The sequence below is a fragment of the Perca fluviatilis genome, chromosome 6, assembly GCF_010015445.1.
Source record: "Perca fluviatilis chromosome 6, GENO_Pfluv_1.0, whole genome shotgun sequence".
NCBI lineage: Eukaryota > Metazoa > Chordata > Actinopteri > Perciformes > Percidae > Perca > Perca fluviatilis.
This window is the reverse complement of record NC_053117.1, coordinates 4,845,830-4,869,823: the sequence shown is the minus strand read 5'-3', so window position 1 is coordinate 4,869,823 and position 23,994 is coordinate 4,845,830. Positions and strand designations below refer to the sequence as shown.

The following is a 23,994-nucleotide window of genomic DNA, read 5'->3' as shown; positions in this document are numbered from 1 at the left end:
ATAGTGATGAACCCACAGAGAATTATCACCTGACTGTGCAGTTACTCAACACTACGGAACCTTTTACCATCAAACGTTAGCGACTAGCCGGTGAACATAGCGGTGGGTTTAGCTGTTGGAGAGCCCGATCTTTTTCTCCAGTGTTGGTGGAGACCAAAACAGAGCGAGAGTGACCTACATTCATCAGGTCTCCTGAAACATGACTCCAAATGAATGCTAATGTTGCCCCATATCTGCTATGTGTAAACTATGGCAACTGTTTGCTAACAGGTTCGCCAGCTTTGGAAATTACTTATTAATTCAGTAATAAAAATGGAGATGTATTTATTTTTTATTTTATCTTATTTGGTACAACATCCTGAGACATGATGACACAAAAAGAGAGGTGAAACCTCTTTCTTGTCTTCTAGCACGGACCCATTGTCCCACATGCAAATTTGCATTTCCTAGGATGGCTAAGGCATGACCCACCCTACTCTGCCTCTGATTGGCTAGTACTCAATGCCTTCGTTGGTTGTGTTAGGTTTAGGCATGAAAAGTGAGATTGGTTAGGGTTAGGGTAAGAATACCAGGGTAAGCCAGTCAGAGGCAGTGGAAGGCAGAGTAGGGCAGGACGTGCCTCTGCTATTCTAGTCAATTCAAATTTGCGTCCTGCACCTTGGCTTACTGTACAAGCTAACAAACATCCGCTGTGGAAAAAGTACTAATTTAATTTTGCAGACTAGATAGCAAATAAGCTAGTCAGCTAGCACATTTGGCAGCTTAAAAACGTACAGACAAATGTCTAGATGGGTTTGTTTCCATGCTAAATGTCCTGGTCTTTATTCTTCAATACAACTGCTAAGAAGATGGTACCTGTACTTGGTTTGTAAACTACTCACACTGTAAGTTTACTCCAGGCTTGGAGGCTAAAAGAGTGTTTCAGAATTATCTTCAAATGCCTTTGTTTCTTTGTTTAAATAATAAGAAAATATGAATTTGATTATCACTTTGACATGTTTTGGGACTGCAGAAAGCCATGGGAAAATGGAATCATGATACAAAAAAAAATACTTTAGGTGCATTTGTTAACATTATTAACACACTACTTAATACAGTACATAGCAAACTGATTCATACACACATTTTGACTGACTTCCACTGTTTGCAGGATAGTCATTGTGGAAGCTACTACTTTATGTTTCCTGTGAACGCAGATCTGGTGAGAACATGGCTGTAGATATCACAGCAGTTCAGATGCACACAGTTCCATCCAGCCTGCATCCTCACACTGAATATGTTCAAGTGGCTTATAAAGAAACACTGAGCGGGATGAATAAGGTGCAGCTGGCAGTGACCCAGGTTAATGTGGTTAAAACACTTGAGTGCCACTGTCTGCAGTCACAGGGGCCTGCTGCAGGGTGCTGAATGCAGAAAACAGAACAGAAGTCTTCAGAGAGTCTTATAGAGGAGCGTAGGTGGCAGTCATACTGTAGCTGCTGTATAAGCAGCTGTGCCGAGGCCTGCGTGGTGGCTGAGGTGGCTGTAACGGTGATTTCCCAAAAGTCTGTGTGTTTCTGCAGACCTTGTGTTAAATCGGCACCTTTTGTGACGGGGCTCATGTGCAGCAGGAATCCTAATCAAACACTGCATACAAAAGCCAAAGTTTTTTCAAACGTAATTGTCATACAGGACTGAGAAACACAACAGCTTGCAGGGCTGGAGAAAAAGCACATGGGCTACAATCATAAAAATTGATGATAGGACATGCAGCGCCTCATCCTAACAGAGAATAGAATGACCAGCATGGTGTTTTTGTATGATTCAACAAAAAAAAACACATTTTGTAGGATTGCATGGACTTTGATGAATATGTGGACCACAGAAGCTCTCAGCGCTCTTGAGCGTGGTAAATGTGTGTCTTGATCATAAATGATGAGGTCGTGCACTTCATAGAGCACACTCAACGCCACAGTGCACCACTTCTCTGCAACTCAAAAACTGATTTCCGAGAGGATTAAAAAAAAAGAAACTCTTGAATCCGAAAGCAGAATTGATTTCATCTTGAAGACGTAAACCAGCAAGGCATTTGAAGAGGGAATACTCACGTTGGAGCAGACGTCCTCTGACAAAGAACTGTGCAGTCTATAAAGGTTTTTTTTGGTAACACTTTACTTGAAGGTATCTACACTGTCATGAAGAGTATACATCTGAGATGCTCTGGTTGGTGTAAAGCGGGATCAAAGTGCTTTGGGAAGCCTGTGCCATGTCTGGGTTTGCCTATACACAGTGAGATATCTCTTTGTATGTGATCTACTTGAGCTATAATTCATTAGGAATTGGAGATGAGGAGTTTGCAATGGCGGGAGGGAGGTTACAGTATGTTGAGTTGTGAGGAGGAGGTGATTTGAAGTGGCTGCCGATGGCTGAAATCATTACTGCACGGCCGTGGTCTAATACTTACCATGTCCTTAACGAGATTTGCTTTTAGCTGTGGGATTTCTGCTGCACTTTACAGAGACCAGTCAAAAGCAAAAAGGCTGCATGGGAGGTGGAAGTCCTGTTGAAAAGTTGAACTTCTGTTCTGAAAGTGGTTCAGATAGAAATATAAATGAATCCTACCTCTTTCCCCCAATGGCTTTGGATATTAAAAGTAGGTTGCTCATTCAGTGCGGGATCCCGGATATGTTAGTTAGTTCTTATATGATGGAGTTGAAGTTCCATCCAAGCATGCGATTAATGAAATGATGATTACTCTCCTGGGGTAGACCGTGCATGCATGTAAGCAGGGCCGGTTGCATAACAAATAACTCATATATGCACCACGGCTGGGAAGCACTACGGCAGTACGGCGTCAGAGGTGAGATGGAAACCGTTAACCTTCGCATTACGGATCAAATAGCAAAAATCTGTTAACACATGCACGCACAGTTGCATTTTCACAGTTGACTAGCTGAGGCGGGGGGAAGGCTGCTCTACGAAGTGGAAGTAGTAGCTGCTTTCAGAGTCGTGCTGTTGATTCGATCCTGCGAGCCTAAATAACACAGCTCGTGAATATTCATGATCGAGCCTGTGGACGTCAGGACGCAGCGGCGGCTCGGCTCTCCCTCCCCGGCAGAGAGAGCTGGCGAGACTGGGGAGGAGAGAGGAGAGAGACATCATGCGAGAGCCCGGCTGCATCTCTCCCGCCGCATCTCAGGGCAAATCTGCTCTCAACTCACCGCCGACACGGGAAACAACAAGGGACTGACGAAACAAACTAAAAAAAAAGGGAAAGAGAGAAAAAGACAGAGAGAGAGAGAGAGAGAGAGAGAGAGAGAGAGAGAGAGAGAGAGAGAGAGAGCAACGCCGCCTTGTTTCAGAAACTAGCACACATTCTCTGGACATAAGCTCCTTGGGTTTCTGTTCGCAGAGCGGGACGCATCGAGAGAGAGAGCACAACGCACTTGAAAAGGGAGATGCCACAGCGAAGCAGTGGTAGCGGGAGGATGCTTCGATGCGGGCGGTTATTGCAGCGCATCTCCTGTAAGATGGACGAGACATATCGGGGCTGAGGAACTGGCTGCTTATCGCGTTGGCGAAGGAAAGGTGGTTTGCAAGTGCCGCGGGCTGTTTTAGAGGATGAATGCCTTCCCTGGCGGCAGTTGTCGCTCGTGATATGTAGCTCAAACGACGACAGAGTGCGTGCAGCTGTTTCTCGGCTAGTGAAGCTCCATAAAGAATAACCCATCTCTCCCCGGCTGGAGCCGAGCGCCGTGGCCGCCAGCAGCCTCCCCCCCACCTCGGCTCCCAGTGTGACGGGTGCGATGCCCCAACTAAAAAAGTGAGCGCAGCCTCGCGAGCTGTCCGTGGTGCTGAACGGATCCGTCAGCTCCTCGGGTCTCCACGAGTTGACCTTCTCTCTCCCCCCCCCCCTCCTGTAAACAGTAAGGTGGTAAAGCAGGCCACCGCACATGGACAGCTGCTGGGCTTGACTGTGTCAGCCGGACAATATTCTCTTTCATGGCTGTGGCACGCAAAATCAAAACTTTGCTGACCGTCAACATTTTTGTGTTCGTGGGGATTATCCTGTTCTCGGTCTACTGCAGGATCCAGGACCGATCCGAGGAGCTCATCCAGATAGGGCGTATGTCTGACCAGAGGCTGCGAGCCAGGAATGGCAAAGTTTCCAACTCGGTGGACAGGCAGTCTATTCTCCAGAGGTTGGAGAGGCTGGAAGATGTGGTCTACAATCAGCTTAACGGTAGGAAACGGCTTGATGGCTTGACGGCTTATGTCAATAGCAAAATCTGTGACTTAGTGGTACGGAAGTCATCATCATAAAGAAGCAAATCATGGCCACTGCAAACGAAACACTTTACGAATTGCGTCTATACCCCATGATTAGGCAGTCCGTGTGCAATGTAGAGCACTTTGTTATGACTTGTTTGGCCAAACTGACAGGGACAGAATCCCAAAGGTGCACAGGCTGCTTCCACTGGTGTGAGTTTTCAGTAGACCTGAACCATGACTCATGCATATTTTCCTGTTAGCCCTTAGCCTCATTTCTTTGATAAAGCAGTGAAACCCTGTCAACCCGTCCAAAGCACTAACCCTACTTGTTAAGTAGCTAATGAAGCAGGGTGATGCATTTCGGTGCAATACAATACTTGGTCTATGTGCTGATGTAGAGTGCTGTTTGTGTTGATAGACTTTACTGGGCTGTTACTTTAACAGCCTACCAGACCCCTAACCCATAATTGACTTGTTGTAAACTTCACATAAACTTATGCTTTAAGTGTTGATGTCCGTAGTTCTGTATAGAATCCCACTCTGTACTGTATCTCAGCTGCAGCTCATTTGACTGGAGGCACTGCTGGTGAAACATATCAGCTTTAACAAGCTGTCTGAGTTTTGAAGGAGAGTCTAATGTAATGGCTCTATAACGGACTGACAGACTTGTATTTCATTACACGGCCATTAGTCTGTGGGGCAGATTTGGTCTCCTCAGCAGAAGAGCAACCTTTAAAATCAGGTTACATACGACTGTCTTATTCATGTTCCTTATCTCCTGTGGGAAAGCCACACAACCACAAGTGATGTCCAAGACGTCATTCATACAGATGCTTAAAAAGACTGGCCTGGATACAGTATACATGAGGTATTCCAAATTTATTACTCATTATGATGAATAAAGAGACACATCAGAGTTTAATAACTTTAATAGGGATTTAACGATACACTCAACATATGATTCAATACGATTCACCATTTTAAGTTCACGATACGATTATCTAACGTTTTTTAACAGTCAATTCAAGTCAAGTCAATTTATTTATAGAGCACATTTAAAACCAACCTAGGCTGAACAAAGTGCTGTATAAAGTTATATTATGTTATAAAAACAAAGGAAGAGAATAAATATATAGACACAATGAACATCATACAAACAACACACTTCTATATAAATATCCCTAAACTAAATCAAACGCCAAAGAATAAAAATGTGTTTTAAGACGAGACTTAAAGATCTCGGCAGTAGAGGAGGACCTAATATGAATGGGAAGTTTGTTCCAGAGTCTCGGGGCCACAACGGAGAAGGCACGATCACCCTTTATTTTCATCCGAGACTGTGGAACAGCTAAAAGGAACTGATTAGACCATCTTAGGTTCCTGGAGGAGTGATGTAGGGCAAGGAGATCAGAAATATATAGCCTAAAGGGGCCAATCCGTGTAATGCCTTCAAAACAAGTAACATTACCTTAAAATTGTTTGATTCAGCTCATTCAGAGCTGCAGACAAATGACTGAAAAAGATTCCTTTATTTATATAAATTGTGCAAAACATGTGTCCTCTTATCAAAAGTGCAACTGGAATTTTTTTTATTTATTTGAAATAACAAAAATTAAGTGAAAAATGAATAATTAGATTTTTTTTTTAAATCCCACAAATAACTAAATAGACACAAATCTCTTCAAGTGAACAAACTGAGAGCATGTAGTGACGTCTGAAGTCAAACACGTGAAGTCAAAACGTGAAATCAAACGTGCATTACGGTTTAAAAAATGCATCGGGATTCATTTTTTATATCAACTTGTTGTAATCTTTACACATTAAAGATACACAAACTACATTAAAAGTACAAACATTACAAAAACAATGAATCACTCCCATCTATGGCAGTGATAACAAATGACGATGCCCGTTCAGTCTGCTGATAACATTTGAAGCATGGGCACCGACAGAAAGAAAATGTTGCATAGGGGCTCACTGACTATGCGCATGCATGGTTGTATGAAGGAAGCACATTTTTTTAGTGTATTTTTTTGGCCTGCACAGTGCTCACTCACAGGATGTTGACTATGTTGGCTAAGTGGGATCACAAAAAAACATTCCCTCACACTAGTTTGGTGGCATGCTTCAATGTCAGTGGTGTTGTATGAGAAAGCCACAGAAATGCTGTACTACAATACAGCACAAACAGATTGTAATGCATATGCAGGAAGGGTTGATTGGCTTGTTGATCAGTAGCAATGACTCAGTGGTTGTTAAACCTCCAACCTATTCACTCGGTGGTAATGAGGGACGTGTTTTTGAACCAGTGACTACAAAAACCAAAACGTCTTGTTCCCAAGCCAAATAATGAGAAATCAGCATGGTAGAATGTGACTCCTGAGCATGTTGTTACTGATTGATTTTCTAATCTATCAGTAATGTTGATTTCTATTCACTAGCTTACTGTTCTCCTGGGGAAGTGTGGCTTCATCATCTGTGTAAATAACTACAGCTCTGGCTGAACTGGGGGTGTTAGGGGTGGGGACTGTGTAGGAGGAGGCGGGTTCAGCTTGTGTTGGTGTATTAATGCTGGTCACCAGTAGAGGTCACAGATATCTTAGTCTCGCATTGCCAGAACTATCTCCACAGTGCTGCAGGGGAAGGTTTGGCACCAGGAGCATACACTCCTGGATAGGAGAAAAAAAAAAATGGTCAGGGGTTGATTGCATCTCTTTAAAGCAATCACAATGGTCTTGGGCGGTGCTAAGCTCTGGACGCAGCGAGCGTGGCTCTTCAAAATAGTTTCGGGAAGGAACCTTTTTAGGTGGAACATTTGCACCCCGCAAAAGAAAACGCCACATTCAATATTAAATGAAGTTAACTGTTCACACAATATAGTAACGTGAGCTATTTATATTAGCTGGATACATGGTTAAACCTCATTGGCTCTTACCAGTGTATCACCGTCTGCATTATGTCCATAGCAAATCCCCGCCAATCAGTCCCAAAATGTCCCAGTTAGATAGTAAATGCGAAAACATATTTTTTCGAAATCTTAACAATCATTCACTGAAAACAACCAAGCAGGCCGGCCTTGTTGCACGATCCAAACTTTCCTCAAAACTTGCCATTTTCTGTATTGTTGCTCAGAGGTTCCGGTTAAAACCCGAACCGTCGTCGATCCAGATATTTTAATGCTGCTTTAAAGGGACGGATCACCTCCAAATCAAAAATACATATTTTCCTCTTACCTTTCAATGCTATTTATAAATCTAGAATCTTTTGGTGTGAGTTGCCCAGTGTTGGCTGTAGAGATGCCCCTTTTATTGTGGAATATACAGTATCTCATTCTAACTGGTTGTAATGAAATGGTAGAAAGATCTAGAAAAATTTCCTGGCAGTCCATTTGACAGCTTGCTCAACAGTCAGTAGCTAAAGATGTTTCACAGCTTTTGGCCCCCAAAACAGTGCGACTGTGGACTGTTTCTGCATGATCTTGTTATTACGCCAGAGCTTCGGCAGCTATTTGAGGGTCACTCTGTCACTCTGAGTTATGCTTGGCATCAGGCATCCAGCCAGCAGGCATTGCCTCTCAAACAGTACAATGCATCCTCTCTGCCTCTTATAGAGACAATGCAACTCCACACAGGGTCACTGCTGTGGGACAGAAACACACTTTGTCTGCAAAACTCTTTCAGGACTGGAGGAAAAAGAACGACTTATCTAATTAATAAATATTTATATGTCAGATTATGCAATGGGTCGTCCAAGCTGAAACTGTATATGCATAGCATTTATTTGGCTCATGCCAATTTTTAGTACGTGGATTTTAAAACATGAATTTGCAGAGTTTTTTTATTTGTTAAAGTTTACGGAGCCCTGGAAGGGTCACGGCAAGATTTTTTCAGGGGACTGCTTTTGCGTTACCTCGCAATATGTTTTGCGTTAAATTGCAATACTTTTCTCCTTCCATTCCCGAGACATGGGTCTATTCCCACTCGGCTGCCCAGCGCAACGCCACAATATGGATCAGCTCGTCGAATTTCACTTTGAGTTGGGAATGCTGATATACTGCTCAATTGGTACATTCATATCTATTAAACAATCAATACCTATTTCTTGAATGAATGAAAAGATAAAGTGCGTGTGTCGCATGTGGCGATGAACCAACACTGATTGAATTACCAGAGACTCTGCAGCTCTCCTCAGAGCTTTATACTGGCCCCGCTCATGTTCTGCTAAGTCGTAGCTTGTGTCCATTTTATTTATATGGTTGTATCAAATTAGACAAATAACCAATATGTTCTTTATCAGACAGTAAACAAACACGTACAGATATAACCTATTTAGACACCACCTAAGTTATTGCTAAAATGGGCAGAGCTGTTGCAGTAATGCGTAAATGTGCACAATTTCTAAATTCACGGTTGTTTAGTCGTGTTGTTTGTACATTGGTTTTGTGTCATTTGGATTACTGTTCTGTTGTATGGTCTGCTGCATCATGCAGTCATTTAAAAAAATTACAAGTGTCTCAAAATAAGGCTGCAAGACTGGTTCTTGGTTGTTCTTCGAGAACTAGTGTTGCAGAGATGCATGAACGTCTTGCTTGGCTGGTGGTCAAGCATAGACTATCTGCTAACATGTTAGGATATTTTCATAGAATTATTAACACTCGGATTCCAAAATTTCTTTATGACAATATAATTTACTATTCAGATATGCATTCACATTACACAAGAGGGGCGAATAGTCGACAGATTTCTTTACCCCTACCTAAATCTGACTCTATGAAGAGGACCGTGTTTTATAGGTCAATTGTGTTTTGGAACAATCTTCCAGTTGGGGTTCGTGAAATCAAAGGAAAAACTGGTTTTAAAAAAAGACTAAGACTGTATTTGTTTTCAACATCATAATATCGTCTGGATTGGTTGAGCGACGTTGTATCATGTGCTATGTTGTTTTGCATTATTTTACTATTATTCTAATCAGTACTTTTTGTATTGTTACTTTTTCTTGTTCTTTTAAGTGTATTTATATATGATATTTTTGTGAGTAATTGTTAATGTAATTACTCACATACACGTTTTGTATGTATTGTTTGGACCCCAGTAAGACTAGCTGTCGTCTCGGCGTCAGCTAATGGGGATCCTTTTAAATAAACAAATAAACAAAACCTAAATTAGAAACTGCATATCCTAATATTTGTAAATTATCATAAGACACCATTTTATCTAATTTGAAATCAAATACAATGCTATTACATCCCATATGTGTTACAGTAGATGCCATGTTACCAAATTGTAGACACCGCTTTTACCAACCTGGGCATATAGCTTAATTAGACAGCAGGCTGTTATTATAAGAATGTAATGCCATATCAGGCATAGCCTTAAGTCAGACAAAACCCTGAGAGCTCAGAAGACAACACATTAATTTGGCCTTTATTTAAGTTTCACTTTCTTGGAAAACTGACGTCAAATAAATAAACTAAGTCAAATCACATCAGGTCACATCTGGTTGCTACTTCACACGTCCCTTACAGCCCACATGCAGAAATCAGACCGTGATGTAAATGTTGATGTAAATCTGATGTGATTAAATGGATTAGTCCCACACTGTACAGGAATATGGACCATTACAGGTAGAAAATGAACATATAGGCGACCGGAAGGGTTGTAGCCATGGTTGATTGTAACCACAGTTACAATCAACTGTGTTGAAACACAATCAGTTTTTTTTTTGTCCCTGAACTAATGTTCTCACTTTGCAACACTACTAGGGGGCTGCAGATTCTCTGATAATTCAGGGTTTGTTCATCTCCACATCATGCAAATCTCTGACATCGCACATTCTCTTTTTTATACATTTAAGAAATAGGCTATTGATTATGAGATATGAATGTGCCCACTGAGCAGTAAATCAGCATAATTCCCAGCTCAAAGTGAAACGCAACGAGTGGATTCATTGTGCTGGGCAGCTGAGTGGAAATAGACACGTGGCTCAGACGGAATGGAAGAAGAAACGTTTTGCGAGGAAACGCAAAACGTATTATGCAAAACGCATTGCGAGGGAACGCAAAACATATTGTGAGGTAATGCAAAAGAAGTCCCCTGAAAAAATTCGGCGTGACCCTTCCGGAGCTCCGTAAAAGTTTAACTGGTATTTTGACTGACTCCCTCTTGAAGCACGGTTAATCCAAGTATAGCTGGGGAAGAGAGGAACAAGCAATGAACTAAGTGCAAAGCTGGCCCAGTTGCCTGCCTTTCCAGTTAACATAGGAATACAAGAGAATAAAGCATCTTGAACCCAGGTAAATTAATTCAATAAATTCTGTAATAATTCCATTCGGTGTCAGGCTGAACTAAATTCCAAATTGAGCTTTTGAATTCATTAATTCATCCAATCCAGTTGTTCAACCTGAGCCTTACAAAATCAAATTTACAACTTGCAAATACACTCTACATGCACATTTCTCTTTCCACCCAATATACGTCTGAAACAGTTAAAGGAATTAATTGCAGTTGCGTATTTTTTCTTTGACATCAGCAGTGTGTACCCAGGAGTGCACACAGGCTGGAGACGTTCGCTGGCTGTCACAATCCCTCCATGATTTGTCTTGAGCTCTTTAATGGCGTACTTAATCATATCCTCATATCCCAGGTCGCTACCCATTTTTCGAAATCGTGCACTGACCACAAATTGTATTCTGTGGCCATTGGGAATAACTATGGTGAGAGGAGCGCGCCAATAACTATTACCATGTCCGGCAGCGTTATGAAGTAATTGCCCATTTCCCCTGTTGTTTATTGCCTACCAATGGCATGCCACAGGAGCTGCAGCAAGGTTCAATTAGACTTGAAGGACATAAACAAGTTGCTAAATTCCTTTTTTATAGTTGCCTGATGGATGGTCACCAGACTCCTAACAAGAAAACAACGGTCAAGCTTTATCAGCAGCCCATTCTGCGCAGAAATGAGCAACATGATGGTTATCAGCAGCACTGCTCTGCTGTGGAAGCCACCGTCATTGGGTAATCAGATGAGGGGGTTTTAAGCTTGTTAACAAGCTTATGAAGCTGCGATTTGACCCAAAGTAGTGCATTAGAAGAAGCAAATACCTCCTTTGCCGGTACTTACCTGCTGAAGCCCGCTGCGTCTGACTGGCCTAAATGAACACTAAACACAAATAGGATCAGCTGCCATTATGTAGAAAGAGAAAGAAATGAACATTTTTAACATTACAGTTTGTCTGATAAGGATTTTGAAGGTCGATATTAAGGACATATATGGTAATTTTGAACTAAGCTGTGGATATCCAACATAATGTGTTAGTGCAGAGAAAACATGATTCAAGAATGAATCAACTGTTTGCTAGGACCTGCCCCCCTCCGTTACTGTTGCTACTTCTTTCAAGCTTTCTGTTTACGCACGGCACATAATACACAATAATAATGGTGGCATATTTACCACTTGAAGTCATTTTTGAAACTAGAGACCATCTTGCGATGGGATCAAACCAGCCCCTTCTCTACTTCCAACCCCCCGACTTCCGCACCCTATGCTCAGACCACACCCATTTTCGACTCGGCCTTCATTTTGATCTCAACTACACACCTGTAAAGCTTAGTAAGGCCGCGTGAGCGCATTAAAAATAGGCGTCGGTCCTATTTCTAGCATGCACGCGTTTTGAGACGTGCGTGTCACGCAGGCAATGTGCAAGCTCTAACCAGTTAACATGGGAGCCGAAGTAAAAATGGACACGCCACGCAGCTGACACGCTCACGCCACGCAGGCAGTGTGCAGGAGCCCTTACTGCATCTTGCACGGTTGCAACGCTATCGTGATGACAAAATCTGGCCACAGACAGACAGACAGACAGACATTTAAACACATGGCAAAGCACTCAAAACCTCCTCTCTGGTAGCTCCTGCTACAGTAGGTGTCTCCACCACATTTTGCCATGATACACACACACACACGCACGCACGCACGCACGCACACACACGCACGCACGCACGCACACACACACGCATGCACACACCGGACACACAGAGGTGAAAACAAGGTGGTAACAATGGGTCCTTGATTTCAGGTAGACAAGAGCAGGCTTCTCATTTCTGGCTGGCAGCCCTCAGCTGTTGCTACAGATCGTATCAGATATAGCTAGCTATGCTAACATTACCTCCATGAATAGATTAAGTGATTAAGAAATAAAGAAGCAGCATTGTTCATGTGTTGCAGTGATCATAGTCATTGTATGATAAGGAAAAATGTAAGGTATTTTATTATAATATAACACAGTTTATTCCATTCCCTACACTTTTACACTTAAAAAACATCACCTTCTAAGCTCTTTAAATATTACCACAGCCCCATGCACACCACTTCAACATGTGGAGATATCCAAAGCTCAACAGCCTGCCCTGCCTGGGTATTGCGAACGGTCTATTGCAAGACTAAGATAATAATAGGCTAGTACAAAAACATCTAATAAATAAAAAACAACATTGTGTATCATTTTCATTCTGATGGTCTCACGGTCAGATTGACTGTAAATTGGATTAGACTCAGATGAAACTACCTGACCTTCTTTTCATTGCCTCTCTTCTTCTACTATTTTGTCACTCGAAGCAGAAATGCTCTAAAAAATTAGCTTCTTAATAAACAGATAATGCTATAAGCAAGAGTATACGCTACTATTCAGTTCACTCCTCTGCCCGGCTGTTGTCCCTCAGCTCATGGCCCTCGTGAGGCTGTTGTCATCAGCCATGCATGTCACTCCCGGCCTTCTCCCAGGTGCGTAGGTGCTGATGGGATGGCAGCCTCACAGGCCCAGCTGCAGCACCAGATATGCTTCTTATCTATAATGCCCAATTATAAAAGAAACCAACGCTGTTTATATGCTAAGGCTGCTGGGGAAAAGACTTGATGAAAAATGAGAAATGTCACACTCTCTCTCTCTCTCTTCCACGCTGACACACACTTGATGCTCTGACTGTATCTCAATGATACACATCGCGGTGCGCGCCTATATGTTGTTGTGCGGTGTGTAATGGATGCGGATGCAGAGAAGCACGGCGAAGCCTGATGAAATATACATTCCAATAATGATATGCAGATGAGGCTCTGGTCGCCAAAACAGTCTCAGAGTCAGATAAGGATCAATTCTGCTCAGCCTTGAGGAATCATGATAATGGATTCAGCAGCTAACCTGACAATCAGCAGTCAGCCACAGACAATAATGGCAATCTCAGATGGAGCATTCATCTTTACACTGTTGGCCTAGAGTCATGCAGTGATTACATTACCAACATTTAATGATGACATCCAATGAAGGAGGGACAAAGAGGGCCGCATGCCAGCCTGGATAATTGATGATGGATTTTAATTGCCTCTGATTGTTTATCCATGTTTCTTTTGAGAATTTCGACAAAATGGAACAGAAGTGTTTGGAAATGTTTACACCGCACCGTTACACAGTACTCAGGATGCAACCAAATACAAATACATTATTCAGATAGGAACAGATTATGCATTCTCAACAGATGCAAATGGCAACAGAATTTATGCAGTAATGTTTTTTTCTCTGCTAAATTGACCAGATCGACTTTCACACATAATTTGGCACAGAAATCACACAAAAAGGTGCTCCCTAGAACTGGTTTTTGCCTTTCAGTTCAAAAGCGGCAACAGCAGCGCTGCACTCTGACTGAAACCCATTGTTTTCAGTGGCTTGCGCTGCGCCACGACGGCGTTTCGCTGCGTTGGCACAGAAGCAGCATGCTGTAGGTGAGCTTGGCCAAACCGTGTTTGCTCTGAAAGACCTATGTTGATTTAGAAGAAGAAATACAGGCGATACATTTGATATTTGGTATGTTTAGTCCATAATAATGATAATCAATCATACAACATTTGTTGTGCAATGCAGGATAAAGCTTGACTAATTCTTCACAGATGCTATTTACACCTCATGATGCAAGATTTAAGCCTGGCACAAAGACGAAAAACCTTGAACTTGACAGTGGACAGGCTGATGAACTTAATTTAGGGACCATCTTAAAAGTGCATGCAATTGGCCAAGAGAGCCCCATTTTCTCAGTAGCGTACTAATTTTCTTTGTAAACACTTTTTTGTTTTGATATCCTCCCATATGCTTGATTCTTTTTCAAGCAACATGGCACAATAGCATACCACTGCTTTGTTTTGAATAATTGAGGTCCATATTTGAAATATGATGTTATTTTGTGCAGTCTGTGAACAGCTTAACTCATACACATATGAAGAGAACAAAAGAATTGGACATAGAAAAGGGAGGCAGTAGACAATTCCCAACAACAGAATGCAGCTAATTTGTGTGAAATGAACAGATACAGATAGCAGCTCCATATTTGTTGTGCTCTCACAGGGCTTACATTTTGCACAAGGATAACAATCCATTGTTTAGAGAAAATTTGGGGGTCTCATGCTACCAATTTTCAAATCAGAGTTGTTATCTTCCTGACATGCCTGCTGCTGTTATGAGTGGCAGTGCGAGGATTAATGCAGCTCCTCTCCCAGCTCTCAATATTTCATAGATTTGTTTTGGCCTTTGAAGGCTTTAAACCTCTCTATATCGAGTTATTTTCCTCTTCTTGAAGAGATCGCTGAATCTCCCAACCTCCCCTCCCCATCAATATTCAGAACTTTGGACGTGTATAAATCCACTCTTGCTCTTAAATCATTCATCAAAAATGGGTCCGTCTCTGAATTTGAGACTCTGTCTTTTAAAGGCCAAATCAGACACATTCTGGAGGTTGCTGTATAATTTATAGCTGTTATGGGTTTCATGTATCATGTCAGAGGGATTTGGACAAATGGATGTGAGGAAGGAGCACTGAGACAGATGTATACTCAGGCACAATGAGATTCAAATTGGCACCTGACATCACAAGGATCCCCATCTTGCTTTGGATGTGCTAAGGTGCTCTTTCGGAGAATGACTTTGCATTTGTAGCTATCTTAGTCATAGCACTACAACAGTGAGCAGCGTGGGCCTTTAGTCATTGTCATCTTTTTCGGACCAGAACATAACAGCCCACTTGCTGGATGCTTTTATACAGAGTACCTCACAGGATCATGTGAACATACATTTTTAACTCATGCAGTCGCCGTGGGAATAGAGCTCTTAATCTCCACCGTGTTACGCTCTGCCCACGGACGTATACGGTCCAATTCTTCCCTTCAAGAAACATATTAAAAGCTTCTATTTTTGTTTGTACGCTATCCATTTTTGGAAAACAAAATGTTGCTGTGTGAAAGAAGCATTTTGCTATTGACAAATGTATGCATATTCAATTCTGCTTTCTTCCACACAAATATCACAAGATGAAAAGACCAAATGGAGAAAACAAAGATAAATCAGAGCTAGGCAGAGCAATGTAACTACCTCAAATAACCTCCCACTCGTCATCAGAACAGGTCAGCAGCTACATAAAAACAGAACCCTGCAAATGTTTTCACATTACAAATACAAACTCTCCATCATGAGATTGCTTCTGAAAAATCTTTAAATGTACGTTTAGGTGCTTCAGACAGACAGCAGTGGATCCGATTTTCAGGTCTCTCATCCCTTAATGGAATTTCCTTCAATCAGACAGAGGAAGTGAAAGGCAGGGGGAAGTAAAATGATGCAGCGACCAGAAAACAAAGCTGGCAGGCATTGTCCTGCTTCCAAGACTCACGCAGAGACAGAGAGGCCCTCCAGACTCGAGTCTCCGGCTCTGGAGGGTATCTGTGTTATTGTGTGACATGGGCCGCTATGCCAGATGGCTGGTCCGTGAAGTGAACCCCACCCATACTTGTCAAAATGCCACCACGTTGACTGGTGCAGGGCATGCTAAATCCCTCTCGCGGGAGAAGCCAGTTTGCAACCATTCAGCTCCAATTACAAATCTTCAGCAGCACCCGAGGATTTGAGGCCATCCAAATATGGTGATTACTCCGCAGTTCCTGGAGGGGTGAAGCTGAGAGCTGAGCTCTTCATTGGTATGCGCGGTTTACTTACTGTCTGTGTGTCCATCTGTTGACTTGGAGGACAGACGCGGCTCGATTTTTCTGTGGAGGCCACACTGCAAGCTTGGCTCGCATACCAATTATGTGACATTATCCTGCAGTTTTATGGAATTTTAAATAGTCAAACAATAGTCAAGTCGGAAGATACAGAAATGAATAAAGCTGACAATAGACTTATTTTGGGGGTGCGCTGGGTCAGAAAAAAGGGGTCGGGTTATGTATTTTCCTATTTACTGAAAAAAAAATATTTTAAATTTAATCTTTCCATGTCACATATATTACATTTTATGTATTTCTTTTCTTTTTAGAATGACCTCAAAAGAAGTTATATACATAGTTTAGTACGCCAAAATAGTCTAAAACCTGTCTTTTGTGTGTGCTATGGATCATAAATGTTTGTTTCCCCATATGCAGAGGACAACGGTCATGTCCCCGTCTCAGGGCTATCAGTTGTGGTAAACCGTAGATGTCAATCAAAAATAGAGAGCAGCTGAAATGTTCAGAATATTAAAACATACATTATATTTGCTAATGTGTTTCTATTTGCAGAATTTCTTCTTCTATTTATTTTTACAACCTTTATTAAGTTTTTGCAATTTTCAACATAACAAAACCAATCGTGTATGTGCCTATTTTTACTTTTTATATGTAATTTGGGCTATGTAAAATTATTTCCCGAAAACATATTAAGTTTCAAATTAGTTTTGAGTTGAGAAATGAGGGAGGATGACGTTTTCCAAAGTCAAAGGGGAGGGTCTTACTTTAAAATAAGAATTAAATACATAGGTTTCAGCCCCTCCTCCACACCCTAAAAATTTGCATACAGTCCCTTAGAGGTCTAAATCAGTGAACAGGCTTTATTTTTTCTTCCATCAGCTGAGATTTCTTTTTTGGCACTGTACCACATTTTTCTCCTTCCCTTTTTGAAAATGTCACTGTCATGATACCAAAGCGACGGCTTGTTAAATCACAGTCATGAGTCATTTTAATGAGAGCAGAGGGGTATTTTAAGTCTGACACATTAAATCTGGTGCTGAAGTTAGTTTTATTAGACCAAAGAAGACTAACATGATGGGGCTGGCCAATGACTGAATGGCTCTAATTCACCATTAAGCACATAGATACGGTAGGCAATCTGGCCTCTCTTCAGGGATTCTTTGTGAGGTTAAAAGGACCTGCATGGCACAAGCACTGTTTGAATAACCACTTCATGGTTACAGTGTTGCAACGCACTGCTTCTAGAATGCTTCTATGATTAGCCAGAGTCATTAGGGGCCCAGTTAACATAGGGTGGTTTCCTGTAGGACATGTTTTAATCCAAAGGTTTACGTATTTACCATTTTGTCTCTGGAAATGCAGTCAGGTCATAAAAATAAATAGCCTTAGCCTTAGAAAATTAATTTGAAACTTTTGTGTTACCTAATTAACCATATGTGGGTCAAAAAGGTTTCCTATGGGACCTTTTCTCCTTATCAGTTGCTCACTGGCCTAACAATATAAGTAAATATGGGTCGTAATAAACTGCTTGCACAGACGACCTATACGGCCGAAAACGGAGGAGGGTCTGAAATTAGAACTTGTTTCTTTTCCAGAGTGTCTTATCTCTCTGAACATGGAGCTTTGTCTCCTGCAGCAGCTTCCTCTCTGTCACAGCTGCTGGTTTGGCGACTCTCTTCAGCTTCTTTCTCACACAGGTTATCATGACTTTTCTATGTGACTTTGCTTCTTAATCTGTTACAGAAGTGACTTGAAATGTAGCAAAGTACAATGCCTGATATAAAAAAAACACTTAAGTAAAAGTAATATTACACTTTTTTTTTTTACGTTTTAAAAATGACTTAGTTACAGTAACGAGAGTACACGTAATTACTCCCACCCCTGCTTACAGTTGTGCACTATAAATTCTCTCTACCTGGCCCTCTCAACTCTGTGACACCTGTGTCCATGTGGGTGTTTTGCAACATTTTCAGTGACAGACAGTGTAATGATGCCCTGTGGATGAGCCCCGCTGGGTCTCGGAGCTGCCACACACCAGACTCCTCACACTGCTAGAGAACGTCAATCAGCTGCCCCTCTGCATAGCCTCTCTTCTCACCTGTCTCTCCCTGTTCTGTTGTGTGTGTGTGTGTGTGTGTGTGTGTGTGTGTGTGTGTGTGTGTGTGTCTGTGTGTGTGTCTCCACCCATGGCCATGTACATCTGTATGATTGTCTCTCTGTTATGTCATTTGCTTGGCAGGTTTGGCGAAGCCCATGGGGCTAGTTGAGGGACCCGGAGGCCTTGGCCAGGGGGGAGCTGCTGCCACTCTAGGAGAGGACAGCCATGATGCCGAGGGGAAATACGAGGAGTACGGCTACAACGCTCAGCTCAGTGACCGCATCTCCCTGGACAGGAGCATCCCCGACTACAGGCCTAAAAAGTATGTCCACCTTCTGTTTCTTCTCATTTTCTGTCATGTACATTCTCCTTCCAACTACAGCTCTACACCTGTTTCCCCCTGGCAGGGCTGTGTAATGTTAGAGAGACTTGTAACTGCAAGGTTTGCCAGTTTAATCCCTGCTGCAGTTGATGGGCTCTATTTTTATGAAGGCACACAATGTACGGTAGGACTTTTTCCAGGGAACTGGCATTTTCATCAAGCGCACAGTGTTTTTTTCCCCCTCTTCTTCTTCTTTATGACATTTATTTGTATTTTGGTGAATCTCCAGGACATTTAATGTGCCAAAATAGAAGCAGAGTTTCAGTACAAGGTGTGCCAGAAATCATAAACTGTGCAGTTAAATTGTGGTGTTGAGGATTAGTGGAATTTACAACAACTTCCTGCCGACTCAGACCAGGTCAAAAGTGCATGGCACACTTATGCTATCTTTAAGCTTTTGCTAATCAATAATGTCTGAAACGCTTCTTCTCCACAGTTCGCCAACAGGGTTTAATTCCCATTAGGATAAATATGAGAGAATCAGATATTTCTTTCTAAATATATGCAGCTGCGGTGTGAACGATTGTGATCCAACAAAGAACTGTCAGTATGCACGTGGTGAGCATGCACTAAATGAGCCTTCTTGAGTTTGCTGTGTCTTGTCCAGATGTCAGGGACAGAATGCTGGATGGTTCTCTTAAGACCAATGCAACACGGCCCCCGACTTAGCTTTTAACTCTTCAGCTGATGGTGCTGTATATTTTCCTAATGTCTTCATCTTTATTCAAGACTTGCAAATGCCGCCCTTGTTAATTTAATGGCTTCCAGCGGGGGGCATTCCTGTACACCTGGCAGTTTATGACATTCGTTTTGCAGTGGCCGCCCCCAGCTTCCCAGTGACACATGGCACGTTGTAAATTTGCACCAACCCAAAATGACATGACAGAACAGTGCATTCACCAATTGAAAATAATAATTGGTTTTAGCCTACAAAGACAATTCAAACAATTACGCTGCTGTCACATTTGTGCAGGTAACGTCAGCATTTCCACTCGCTGATGGATTGTGGAGAAATTGTTTGAGACCCCTGCTGTGTTCAATAGAGCAGTCTTTGTGCTCCAGCGTCAATGATGAAATATGCATAATAAATGTATATATCAGATGCAAAACTGTCAACTGAAACATTGCTACTCCTCTGTTTATTTTCTTTAACCATGCAAGTAAGCAAATAAAGTGTATCAAGCAGCGCAAATGGGGAGATGTGAAGATAATAAGATATGAATGCGTCTTACGCAGCCTGGCGGAGAAGTAAACAACGCTGTAGAGACGCAACTATGATTTAAAAACGGGAATTATAAAAACAAACATTTTCACTTTTACCGGAGGCTGTATTACCGAGGGTCAGCGGCGCTGCGCCAGGGCCCGTGCAGCACCAGAGCCGGCTTGGATCGGTGGTGCCCCATATATATCTACGGCAACCAAACTTTACTGGTGAGACAAACGTGTGACGGTCAGGAAGACGTTTTGGCAGGAGGGAAACTGATCAGAAAATGTAACGGAACATTGTAGAAATGTAGTGGAGTAGAAAGTATAGATAATTGCTGCAAAAGTCAAAAGTTGACTATGCACTATTGAGTCTACTTAAGTAAAGTACAGATACGTGACAAATGTACTTAAGTACAGTTACGACTTCGTTACATTCTACCACTGCATTTTGGCCATATAGCCATAACAGCGATTAATCACCAAATAACGCAGGATTGAATGAGTTTAATTGCTGAAGTAAATTGCAGTGTGTTTATGTTTTTTTGCATAATATGATTTTTTTTTCAACAAATGATCAGAAATACATTACAGTACAATAAATAAAATGCAGTAACCAATCATTTAGAGCAAATTGTCATCATTCAAATGTGCGTAAGAGTGCTTTTCAGTGTTCGTAGATTTTGTTCTTAGCTAAGAACAAATCCAAGTTAAGAAAACATTAGTGAATGCCAGAATCTTTGTAAAAAGTGCACAAGAAGGGTTTCTTCATTTTTCTTCGTAAGAACGGTTGGTGAATGAGGCCCAATGTTGACTTATTTACGTAACATACGTTACTTAACAAACTTATTTTAACCCAAAGCATGATCTTTTCCCAAACATAACCAAGCAGTTATGTTGCCTGAACCTAAATTGTTTCTGTGGTGCCAACATTTTAACAGATTACGTGCCACCACTATGTAATGCGGTGTTAAGATGTCGTGGTCTTTTCACGTAACTATGTGAGATCAGGTTGAATAGCACGTTTATTGCTGGTTGACCACGGTTTCCTCTGCAAGCTCATATTACAATGTTATCTTATTGACCACACTGGACAGAATTATACAAGAGATACATTTCTGTAAGAATAGATTTTTGCTTTTTACTACAAAAGACACTGTACCCTCTTCAATATCTGATATTTCTCCAGTCAGACATTTGAACAGAGCTGGGTTACAGTTAAACATTAAAGTATTTGAGGAGAAATACTGTGATAAATTGCAATACAGTAACTTTAAAGACACTTATACTGTACTGCGTTTTTCCTTTTCTGTCAAGAGTATTACAAATTTTTCAAGGACAATTGTGTTTGGGGTTTCTTCACCTAAAATCCTCTTACAGTACAAGTAGACAAGCTCACGAGGCTACCAAAACGTGGCTGGCATTGCACATCATAATGATCCCTCGGGAGTCTCCCTCTGCACAAGCAGTACTTACTTCCTGTTTGATACTTTTGATCTACTTCATCTGTCTTATTGCCTAACACCACTTAATCCTTCCTTTTCTCATCTGTCAATGCAGTACAGTCAGTTTAGCCACAGGGCATCTCGGGGCCTCGGCCATGGGGAGTCACACAAAAGAAAATGACTTTAGACACGCCTAATCCCGACATGAAAGGACAAAGTCAAGATGATGGTGATAGTTGGAGAGCTATAATGAAAAAATAAAAAGTTGCAATAAAAGGAATCATGAATAACAATTTTTTATGAAAGAGACCCAGTGGACACCCAGTGAGCAGCCTTAATGGCTCTTTTAAAATACATTTTATATTTAGAAAGTGAACTACAGCTGTGATACAGTCAGTGCTGGAGTGCAGGAGACGGCTGCCAGTGGCATTCATATCACACAGTGTCAAAGAACAATGGCGACAGCCAGACACACTGAGAGGAAATCTGACGGCCAAGAGAGGTTTCAGAGGGCTTTAGCGGGGATAACAATTCATTTCATCCACGCTGCTTTGTTCTGAGCTCTTTTCACGCCCAGAAAAATTAGACAAGAGTGGAACGGGGAGGAGGAGGGTGAGCAAAAAGGGAGCTTGCTAATTAATAAAGTCAGCTGAGAGTGCCTCTGGAATGGAGGGGTTTTAGGAAATTCCTTTTCTTTTAATCAACTTTTAATCAAAGGGACCTAAGTAAGACAAAAAGGAAGTGAGTGTTGGGGGTTTGCTGAAGTGATAGTTTTCGGGGTATGGATTTAGTTCTATTTTCACACGCTGGGATAGATTCTGCAGCCTTGTCATCATACACTTCTTGATCTCCATGTCCAGGCAATAATACATCACGTGTTTCTGATTTACAGAATACTTTTTATAGCCAAATAAACAAACATATAGAGGGCCCTATTTTAATGATCTAAGCGTACGTCGTGAAGGGTGTGGGTGTCTTCATTAATTCATAGGTGTGTTTTGGGCGTAACATGCAATAAACCAATCAGAGATCATCTCCCATTCCCTTTAAAAGCCAGGCACATTTGTACCATGGCACATTGCTATTATGATAGCGGATTTGCACCGTAATATTTTATTTGTAATCTTCTGCATGTTTGTGTGCTGCTGTGCGTCCCTGTGTGTGTAACAAGCATAGTGTGCGAGCGCTGTGAACGAGCCTAGGAGCATTTAACTAATGTGCTGTTAAAATAACAATGAAATGCTGCGTTATTGACTTTAGACCAGGTTTTGTTGGTCAATGGCGCGATCACTTCCCGCTGCCTCAAGATAGCAATACTCCCAGAATTCACCTGAACACACCTCCCTGTAAGACCAGCACGCACATGGGCGCACAAATGGGCGCAGGTATATTTGCTATTTAAACGACGCGGGCGCTGGATGGGAAATTGACAACTGCGTCAGTCTTTAACTAGCAAGGACACTTGCGTCGGGCTTTGTGCTTTGGGCCATTAGTCTCTGAGCGCAAACAAAACATGTTGTGTCAAACAAGGCAAAGCTTCAGTCCATGAAAGCTATCCAATAGGTACACTCTATGATAAAGATTGAGTACATTTGTTTAAGCACAATAGAAATCAATACAGTGCAAACGTGCAAATATAGTTGTTTTTTTTGTTGCCTTTTCAGGTTACGTCACTGAAGCAGCATTTTAAAGAGAAACATCCAAGCGCTGCAAGCGAAAGAAAATATGTGTAGAGCCAGAACAACAGTGTTACTGCCAGCAATGTTGTGGCACCAGTGAAGACTTTCAGGGGGCTTTCACACCTAACCAGTTTGGCTCAGTTTGAAGCAGTTCTCTGCCTTATACAGTATGAAAGACTGATTTCTATTTCTGATTCTGTAAGTATGTCCTGTGGGCAAAAAGGTGACTGCGGCACTGCAGAAGTGAGGTTAAATGCAGGAACCAGTCACTTCCTGTCTAATGGGCTTTTAATTGAACATGAGTCATTGAGCAGAGGACTTTGATGACTTCAGGGAAGCAAAGTCCATCGCCACGACTGAACGATCTGCACATTCTCAAGACTCTCTCTTTTCACACCTGCCTAATGCAGCAAAACCAATTCATAATCATTGCGGTCGCAATTGTCTCTCGAAGAAAAAACCTATAATCCCCTTTCACCGCCCGCCAGCCTGCATTTCTCTCTTCTGCCCTTCACTTCTGCAAGTGCCATTTTTAACTGAGAGACCAAGGGACTTAAGTAGGCTCGATATGGCGACTCTGAGCTTGCCATTCGCTGTCCCTGGGAGGCTTACGTATGATAACGTCTCATCGGGCCGCTGTGGAGAGAAAAACAACAAAGGCAGTTGAGCTGGTAAGATTACTGATGCCCACAAAACAAACAAAAGGATGTTAAGTGTGTCTCGTGTCACTCATAAATAGAAAAATGCAATTCAAGGCATCAAACCTGCTCTTCACCCGCCAGTTATCCTCCTCCAAGGGGACTCATATTCAATTACTCCTAATCGCACCTGTATCTCTTTTGTCACCCTGTTGAAGATTTGATTCATATTTTGCCCAAAATAGTTAAACCCAAAACTATATTTAAGC

The 23,994-nt window shown here is 41.9% G+C and overlaps 1 protein-coding gene across 1 annotated transcript in view; it reads left to right on the top strand.

Moving 5' to 3' along the window:
- Positions 1-2,848: 2,848 nt before the first annotated feature.
- Positions 2,849-23,994, top strand: part of galnt9 (polypeptide N-acetylgalactosaminyltransferase 9) — a 106,860-nt gene continuing 85,714 nt past the window's right edge. The window contains exons 1-2 of the mRNA XM_039804076.1: positions 2,849-4,222; positions 18,520-18,700. Of these exons, the coding sequence (XP_039660010.1) occupies positions 3,982-4,222; positions 18,520-18,700 (422 nt within the window). The 5' untranslated portion in view covers positions 2,849-3,981. The remainder of the gene's footprint in view (positions 4,223-18,519; positions 18,701-23,994) is intronic.